This window comes from Sinocyclocheilus rhinocerous, unplaced genomic scaffold (genome assembly GCF_001515625.1).
Source record: "Sinocyclocheilus rhinocerous isolate Xijiao unplaced genomic scaffold, SAMN03320098_v1.1 scaffold496, whole genome shotgun sequence".
Taxonomy (NCBI): Eukaryota; Metazoa; Chordata; class Actinopteri; order Cypriniformes; family Cyprinidae; genus Sinocyclocheilus; species Sinocyclocheilus rhinocerous.
The window spans coordinates 731,635-741,857 of NW_015632471.1; the positions used below are offsets into that span (position 1 = coordinate 731,635).

At 34.6% G+C, this 10,223-nt stretch overlaps 1 protein-coding gene across 6 annotated transcripts in view; it reads left to right on the forward strand.

The window, feature by feature from the left end:
- The first annotated feature begins 7,992 nt into the window (after window positions 1–7,992).
- The window catches only part of LOC107742503 (calcium/calmodulin-dependent protein kinase type II delta 2 chain-like), a 41,871-nt gene continuing 39,640 nt past the window's right edge, over window positions 7,993–10,223 (forward strand). For 2 of the 6 annotated variants that reach the window (XM_016555493.1, XM_016555496.1), the window contains exon 1: window positions 7,995–8,720. In XM_016555493.1, coding sequence (XP_016410979.1) covers window positions 8,659–8,720 — 62 coding nt within the window. In that variant the 5' untranslated portion in view covers window positions 7,995–8,658. Of the gene's footprint in view, window positions 8,721–10,223 lie in introns of all 6 variants that reach the window. The other 4 variants (XM_016555491.1, XM_016555492.1, XM_016555495.1 and 1 more) reach the window with 4 other exon arrangements.

The window sequence follows — 10,223 nt, forward strand, 5'->3', positions numbered from 1 at the left end:
GTGTTGGCCTCCCCACGGACATTTTTCAAACTGGGGTCCAGTGACCCCACAATGGGGTACTAAAAAATTATGCACATATAATTTTGTAGTCGTGTATTTATTATTTACTTTATTTATTTGTAAAGATGTATTTATTTTTATTATTGTATATTTATTTATTTAGTTATTTGTAAATGTTTTTTTATTTTCTGTATATTTATTTATTTTTGCATTATTTATATGGTAAAAAAACACACTGAGGATCTCATTTAACCAACAGTAAAGTAACTGCATAAAAGTTTTTTTTATAATATATTATATTATTTTATAATATTATTTTAATAAACATTGTAATATTATTTTGCATATGGCTACAAAAAACATGTAACACGTAAAATGCAGTGCAAAGCTGTGTAGGGACACAAATTGATCAATATATTTAAATGACCCATCTGATTGAACCGATAATCGGACTTTCCAGAGGAAGTGGACATGTAGGCTAACACATTTGATTAGTTTGCTCAATCCTATTTCCCATTACAAAAAAAAATAAAAAATAGACATATTCCTGGAAAGCTACTGTTATATAAAAAGCTGCACTTCTGAAATTGAGTTCCCTATGTTGCTACTTTCAGTTACTCCCCCACAACACTTTTCCAAGGTGATGTCCTCACAAGTGACAACCCATTTCCTGTTTTTAGGGATTTCTATCATGTACCTTCCACCAGTATTCCTTTTCTTTTCCCTCACCATCTTCTTCGTATCCGCTAATTTGAACGTTAGTGTTGCATGCCTTCAAAGCGAATAATGAACTCACCTGTACATCCCGAGGTTGTGACCCCATCAGTTTTTGTTTTTTAATTAGAGTTTTATTGTTGTAACTGAGTTCACGTTGTGATTGATGACTGTTTATAACTGCATTTTCTGAAGAATCCTTGGTTGTTGATTTAAAAAAGTTACAGTTTAAGCAACAAAAATGGGCTCATTACCAAAAAAAAAAAAAAAAAAAATATTTTGACTGCTGCCAAACCACAAATATATCCCTTGGGAAACAGTTTATCCAGTATTGCAAAATGTTTACTAAAAAAATTAAACAGTCTCATTGCGGTCTCAAACTATCCTTTTAAAAGCACAATAGAAAAGTTGCAGTGTTAAAAAATAATCCCAGCAGAGTCATCAAAAATAAACTACAGCTTGGCTTTAGGAAACGTTTGCTGATGTGCATGCTGCTAAAAGTTACCTGATTCTCAAATAATCTGCACATTTATTGCAATAGCATTGCAATGAAGTCTCAATGGCACTTTGAACAAAGGAGTATTATCACTCAAATACTGTAACAAAATAAAACTTTTAGTGTGTGTGAACCTATACTGTGCCAGTTTATTAGTAGAGGAGACTGTGATAAGTTGTCACACTTTGTACTAGATTAAACATTAAACAACAAAAAGAAGTCGGCTTCTGCATAAACACATTAAAAGAGATCATATAGTCTTGCCAACTGAAAAAAAAAAAAAGTTTCCACCTGTATTTCCAAGTAAAAAGTTGCAGTTTATTTTACGTTAACCTTTTGGGTCTGTGGCGATAAGTTGTCGCATAGAAAACCTGCTGGGTTTTTTTTGACAATGAAATATAAAAGCATAACATTAAAGAATGTGTAAGAATCAAACTTATTATACAGTAGTTTCACATTGCCTTAATGTATTCCAGTCTGTTCTCTTGCTTACTGCATTTGCAAAAATAATTGTTATTATATATTAATAATATATATTATTATTATTATATTATTATATGGCAGTAATTTATGCAATTTACTGTAACGTTTCCCCACATTTGAATTGTTCCTGTCACAGTTTATTTTAAGGTCCAATTTGTGCCATTAACAAACCATTAACTACGACTTTTGCCTCAATAAAAAAGTAGGATTAGGGATGTAGAATATGGTCATGCAGAATATGTGCTTTAGAAGTACGAATAAACAGCCAATATGTTAATAATAGCATGCTAATAAGGAACTAGTTAATAATAAGAATTGGTCCCTATACTAAAGTGTTACCATTGTTCCCAACTAGAGAGTTTTGTTTACAATTTTCATCTGTTAAGCGCCACGCCTTCTTCAACAGAAAACTGGATTGTTTCCCTCAAGGGTTTCAAGAAATCTTTCAGGAAGAGTCCTGTCTTAATGACTTGACAATTGATCCTGAGTTTTGTTATTATAGTGTAATGAATCTCTCTGTTTGGAACAGAGAAGTTTAGGAGGCAGGAAAGTATGAAATAACTGCTAACAGCTCTTGTGGTGTGAATCTGTCACAGATCATCTTTTCTGATAAGGAACGAGCTGTATGGGTTTGCCCACAATCAAGGCATCTATTCTTCCCAGATACTTGCATAATAATATATTGATTACACACAGGATAAAAATTACAGGAATCTTGTAAGGTTAAAATAAGTTCATAGTGCAGTCATATAGACCTTTCAGTTAATTTCAGTTTATTATTTCTTATAAGAAGTAGCAGAATAATAAATAATAATGATAATAATATATTTTAGTCTATTTAAAAGCTCTAATCTATCATTTGAATAGCTAGCCTACACCTGTAAAATGTCAAATGTTTGTCTTTACTAGACAAGGAAGAGTTGTATGTTTTCCCCTCAGTCCATGATCTTTATTGAGGAAATGTGAAAATGTGAAATTTCCAACAGATCGAGTGAGTCAGACACACTTGTTCAGTGTAGGTGCGTGTGTGTGTAAGATATATTAAGTCCATGTGCTTAGTAGCATTGCTTTCTCATCAACATGACAGATCTGCACTGTAAAACATGAGTATGGGCGGTTATTTCCACCAAATCCGACTGTTAAAAATGACTGCTATTAGTTTGAATAAACATCTTCTGTTTGATTTAGTATTTGCAATAAGGTATCTGCCTTGAGTGAAACCCTGAAGCACTTTTTAGGCTATTAAACAAAACATTACAGTTGAGTAATTGCTTTAGGTGTGGGTGCCTTTCTAGTGATGAAATGCAGGAAGTGTGCTTCAGATGTTTACCTGTTTCACAGTAGCATTATCATACTCACTGCATATTCAGCCATTTGAATACATTTTACCATAATAGTCTTTACAAATGGGGTTGTGGAATCCTGGAATATTTATTTGGGAGATCTACATATGCGGTCATTTGCAGTTTTAAAACGGAGAAGTTATAAGTGACTCTTGTTTGACTGTGAATTTCCTTGTTTTCCCCTGATTACCCAAAGATATGATGTGCATACTTGACGAAATTGCTTATGGGCCATTTAATAAAGATAAATCCTCTGTAAACTGTAATATTCCGGATATCAGAGAGACATAGATGGTGTCGGTGTCTGTGTGTTTTATGAAATATGAAATAGTTGTCTGTTAACAGTTGGCTAAGAAGTATTAAGACACTTAAGACACTTAAGCCACAAACAATGTCTGGTTGAACTATTTCCAGAACTAGCTTTTTTGAGACATTTTTGCAGTTACTTTTCTGGCTCAATCTGGACCCAAGGTGGATATATGATGGATGTATGAATCAGTTCTCCTCAAGTTCAAAAAGGTGTCTAAGCAGAGTAACCTCAGGTGTAGCTCGTCACATTAAATGGTTAGTTTACCCAAAAATTAACATTTTGTCATTAATTACTCACCCTCATGTTGTTCCAAACCCATAAGACCTTCGTTCATCTTTGGAACACAAGTGAAGATATTTTTAATGAGCTTTAAAGAGCTTTCTGTGGATGCCAAGGAGTAAGGACATCGTAATTTTATGAACCAACGAGAATACCTTTTGTGTACAAAGAAAACAAAAATAATGACTTTATTTAACGATTTCTTCTCTTCTGGGTCAGTCTGCCGCCATTCACGAGAGTACCACAACGCATGCGTGTGCAGTAAATAGTTTTTTACTTAAAGAATGCTTGTGCTTTATTTTGTTAAAATAAATGCCACTTGGTTTGACATTTTCCAATACTGACTAGTAGGTACTACATTTTATTTGAAACTTACTTTGCAAAAAGTATGTTCTTTACAGTATGAATAAGTATGAATGAAATTCAACGTACTCTATCTGTCATGACATGTTGTTACTGCCATGTAACTAGCCAGTGTCAGTTGTGTCACTTTACTGTCATTTACAACTCCTCTCCTGTGGCCTCATGAAATCCATGTACATCAGCTATTCAGAATCTCAACTGGAAATAGTAGGTCATGTGGGTACATACTGTTATTATTAATAATTTGAATTTGGACATACTAATCGTCTAACATACTGTTTTCATTTACTATAGTAGGGAAGTATTCAGAAAGATCCATAACAACCTCATTTTTATCTACCCTGACTAAAGTCTATACCCATGATGCAATATCCATGTGTTCAGTTAAAGATCGCTTCTTTCCTGTTACACTTCATTTTTTTAAATCAAATTTCATCTATAGAAGAAAGAACACCCTCACTGAAATGGTTGTTATAGCTGGTTATTCCCATAAGCACGCTGCCAGCAGAAATAAGCTGGAGGCAAACCAAAAAGAGTGAATGTTCCTGTAAAAGCTTATCCAAATGTTTGTTTTATCAAGGCCAGTATTGGTACTGCACAAGAAATGCTTGTGGTCTTGTTTTATTCCAGTTTACAAGAAAAGATTAAAGCAAATTTATTGTAATGTGTATTTTAATTGTATATTTTCTCTGTTTTATGGTTTAGAACGGAGATAACACTCAAGTATAAGACATGACTCAGCGTGTAGTAACTTCGGTTTAATGTTGTTGAGATGCAAAATAATCTCAAAGGTCAGTTTACAGCCAGTCAAGTGATAAAACTGTTTAATTTATGCTTTTAATTTATAGTTGTAATGTATTTCCTGTTAACACATTACTTGATTTTTTTATTGCTCAACAGGTGGCAACAATATATTATACAAGACAAGCTGAAACTGACATTCAAGTTTATTTAATAACACCAAAGAGAGAATGAGAGAGAACTTGCTTCATTACACACACACACACACACACACACATATATATATATATATATATATATATATATATATATTTCAGACGACACTTAGAGGCTTTTGCATCTGAACTCTTCATATATATATATATGTATATGTTCATACACATACACGTTTTCTTGACTGTGACCTGTAGTTGTATTTGTATGGTATTGGGCCAAAAAGGTTAAAGTAGCCATCATTTAGCTACTCACCCCCATGTTGTTCCAAAGCTGTAATCTGTGAGTAAATGATGACAGAATTTTCATTTTTGGGTGAACTATCCCTAACTCTACCTGCCTTCAGTGACACAAAGATTGAATGCCAAAGATAGGAATGCAGTGCAAGACGGAAGATTCTAGGGTATAATATGAAGAAACATGAAAAATGTTGCTGACATGTTTACTTCTTATCAAAAAATAAAATAAATAAATAAATAAAAATAAGCTGGCAATAGTTCAAAACTATTATATTTTAAAGCCTCTGTAAAATAAGGTTAGGCGATTGTGAAATTATGGCTTCTACAACAGTGCGCTCTTGTGTTCAAAATATAGAAGCGCACAAGAGATTGTTTCTCCGCACGTGGGCATTCGTAGAAATGCCAGCTGAAGATGTGCGTCATATCACAACAGTTCTACGCTCTGGCCGCATATGTACGGTGGCCGAGAGAGCTCAACGTGCTGCAACTTAAGAAAACACATGCAAATTGAAAAAACACCAGCAAATTAAGAAAACATCTTCATCAGTTTGACAACACACGCGCTGCAAATCCTCACAACACATGCAAATGAAGAAACGCGCTGCAAATAGCACGGACCACAACGGAAATGTTTCAAGGGGACCCAACAAAGTGACGGACCCGGCTGGGATTTGTTTTTTTTATTTTTTTTTATATAATGCTTTATTATCAACACGTAGCATGCACAGTGCCATATCTCACTATATAACAAAAAAATTTCACATGCCTCAACAAGAAGGAACACGGAAAAAGAAAAGGAAAAAAATAAAATTAAATAAAAAAGAGGGTACATAAACATCAGTTTACAGAGAAATACATATTATACATATATTTACATTTCCATAGGATATTACAATGCAAATTTTAATACAGAAAATATACTTTGCAGGTCAGCACCATTATTATTATTATTGTTATTTTTTTATACATTATGTGAAAATGTTAAAGGAGGAGCATATATTAATCGTTTTAATTGCTTTACTATTTTTAGATTTTGACATCACATCTACAAACATTTTAATCTCTTTTCCAAGCACTATAAAAAGAGGTTTGCCTTTTGTAAACTTGCATTTATGAATGTGAAATTTACATAAAAATTTAATAAAATGTAAATAAAACCAACATCCTTTAAAGAGCGATCCTTGATATAATAACCCAAAATCACATGTTTATAAGATAAGGAAAATGTTTTTAAAATATTATCAGCAATGAAACCCTCCACATTATTCCAAAAATGCTGGGTATATTGGCAGGACCAAAACAAATGAGAAATTGTTTCAGTGGAGCATTCACAAAAAGAGCATTTTAAACCTACATCAATTTTAAATTTTTGTAGGAATTCTTTTGTTGGATAAACTCTATGAATTAATTTATATGAGATTTCCTTAACCTTATTTGTAAGGAGGAATTTTTGAGGTAACGACCAAACTTGAGTCCAATTTACATTATTAAAGATATTGTTCCAGTAGAAAATAACATAAGGCGTAGAAATATTCTCTTTTAAAAACAAGGATCTAATTTTATAGTTGTTAGGCTTTAACCCCGAGAAACAGATAGAGCCGACTAAGGTATGTTCAGGTCTAGGAGGACAGACAGAAAGTGCGGATGTACATACACTGCTTTTGAACAGCATATGTACACCTGCAGGAATGGCCCTAGTAAGCACCTTAAATTCTTTTAATGTAATAGGTATTTTGTATCTTGAGATAAAGTCTGCAAATGTAAATAAAGTCCCTTCATTATTAAATAACTGACTCACTAATAACAACCCATTACTAAACCAATTGTGAAAAAATAAAGATTTATTTCTATACAAAATATTGGCATTATTCCAGATAAGAAAACTTTGAGGGGAGAAATTGTGTTTATAAATAAGACTCCAGGTAGCAAGTACTTGTTGGTAAAATTTAGAAAGTTTGATAGGAAGTTTTTCAATTTTATAATTACACATCAAAAGAAAAGGCACTGTGCATGCTACGTGTTGATAATAAAGCATTATATAAAAAAAAATAAAAAAAACAAATCCCAGCCGGGTCCGTCACTTTTTTGGGTCCCCTTGAAACATTTCCGTTGTGGTCCGTGCTATTTGCAGCGCGTTTCTTCATTTGCATGTGTTGTGAGGATTTGCAGCGCGTGTGTTGTCAAACTGATGAAGATGTTTTCTTAATTTGCTGGTGTTTTTTCAATTTGCATGTGTTTTCTTAAGTTGCAGCGCGTTGAGCTCTCTCGGCCACCGTACATATGTGCTTTGAAGTGATGGATACTTGTGAGTGAATTGTGGAATCTTTAAACACATGTCCGTATAAAGTAATAAATTGGATTGATTGATTGATTGATTGATTTGTCAATTTATTAGTAACAGTAGCCTACACCCTATTGTAATGTGCTGTACTCTACTGTAAAATCCAACAATGTAGGCTACACTAGATTGTTGGATTTCTTTTTTCTTTTTTCAACCTGCAATACAGTTTTTTTATACCAGTTCTTTTGTAATGTTGTTTGTCTTTTGGCAGAACCATTATTGCTATTGTACTGCACTCTCCAAAAGTACTACACGGTAGGCCCAGTATGTTTTTTTCCTTGAGGGTGGTGGACATCAACTTCAACTTTACCAACTTTTCAACAAAAGGACATCGTGAGAAGATATCTTGAAATGCATAACAGTAGGCTATTACAAAATGCAGCAACATTTGCTGGCAATGTTGTTTCTGTAAAGTGGAAGAAACTGATTATTATAATTATTATTTATTTATTTATTTATTTATTAATAATATTAATAGTTAAAAACTAAGAACTTCAGTTTCTCAATGTACATTTGCAAATTTTAATCTATAGCTTTTGTGCGGTTTGTTATAGCCTACTGTGACTAATGTGATTTTTTAATGTATAAATAGGCAAATTTTTATAAGATCAAAAACACTGCATTAAGTTAAAATATGTTAACAGTTTTAGAGGGTGCTTTGCATGTTGCACACTGCAGCAGTGTGAAATATCACAATATGGGTTACACTGTCAATTATTCATTTGACTTTATTGCTATCGTTGAAATGAAGATTTATTGAATATAAAAACTCTACAAGTGTATGATGTTTGTGAAGGCGGGGCATGGCTTTGAAAGCGAGGGGAGAAGGGGGCGAGGTGCAGTATGCAAACACGTCCAAGAGAGAGATGGCAACGTCAACGCGCGTAATGATGAGCCCATGGAACCGTCGGATGTGAAAGCGCTTCTTCCTCCCGTTGGCGATCGAACCCTAGGTTTACATATCTGATCATCTGACACTGATCGGCGCATCTCACTTCAAGAGACCAGGAACCGAAGCAGCAGCTAAGAAAAAAATCATTCAAGCGCTCTCCTTTCGGTCTACAGGAGGGACGAGAGGAGACTGACTGCGCTTCCCCGCATCATCCTCTTCCTCGCGCTGCCGATTCCCCATCACAATGGCTCTGACCATTTGCACCAGATTCACCGACGAATATCAGCTTTTTGAGGAGCTCGGAAAGTAAGTGCTGGATTTTCTACTGCAGAATCATTGCATTCCTGTGCATTTGTTATATAATATACACGTCTGATGTTGCTGAACGCACAGTGAAATGATGCGACTGCGACTCGTCTTCTGTTTGACAGCTTCGCTATAATTGCAGCGAACGCTTATAATAACCTTGCCGTGAGCGCTTGATTACATAGTCTCTGTCTCAAAGCCCAGCGAGCTGCCAACCCAGACGGCATTCTTTGACAATCACGGGCGCGTTTGGAACGGAACGATGCCCAAATTACAGTGTATGTAGGCACCGCTCTAGGTTTTGTGACGCGGCCATTGTGATCATCATGTCAGATATCCGAACAGCTGGTATATAATGTACATTTTAGGGGGGTGGGGCTCGGGCTTTTTATCCCGGAGACAGAAATACTCATGGCAATGCGACAACAGTGCAGACACACATTCCCGTGCCGTTAATTATCGCATTGGGGATTCCTTGCGTTGCGTTTGACTGACTGGGGAGGGGGAGGGTGCGCAGAGGCCACATCGGTCCGATCTGTACGGGTTTCAGGAGATCCTTGTACATTTCAGCATGTGATATATTTATCCCAACGTGCTGATGCGTTCAGATCTAAAATGTCCCAGATTGAGTTCGTTTTTAAGCCCATTGTGACCTTAAATTGAAATCACTAGAATAACAGTCCGTACAAAATATGATGTTGTCGAAACGTCTCTGCGCCATCTGCGCGGTGGCATCATGTATAAAGATTGGGCATCGCAGCTTGGCTCCCCACTGTTACATAGAGATGCCTATTTTTCTATTTGCACCATTTTTTATTTCATAAAATATGCAAATTATCATTTTACACTGAATTTTTTAATAACCGTACCCTCCAAAATAAGGCGAAACAAAATATTTGGGGTGCATGTATTTTTGCATACAAGTTTACGTTTTAATAGCCTTTCCAAACAACGTTTCACTAGTCAAAAGTCAGATTGAAAGTCAGAGTGCGCTAAATAGATGCTGGCAAAGTCGCTTTTACCTGAGGAGGTTGCTATAGCAACAATATGCTGCTAGAGATTCCATTAGGATCAGTATACCCTCACATTGACTAAACATAAGTGTGTGTGTGTGTGTGTATATATACAGTTTCTATAAGATAATGATCAAATGTTCTATAGATAAAATATTGCCTATGATATTGTAGGTGTTAACATTATAAATTTAATCCAAGCAAAAGTGGTGGTTTGCACAAGGAATCCACCTTTCCACATAAATTATAAGGTGATTTATATTTATTTATTTATTTATTAGACGCATTTTTAACAATATTTCACTGTAAAAGTATATACTGTATAATAACTTACTATAGAAACTGTATTCATACATTCTATGGTAATTTAAGTTTTTTAATTATAAAAAGGATACACAGATAATATATATATATATATATATATATATATATACGCACACACACACGCACACACACACACTCACACTCACTCACTCACACACACACACAC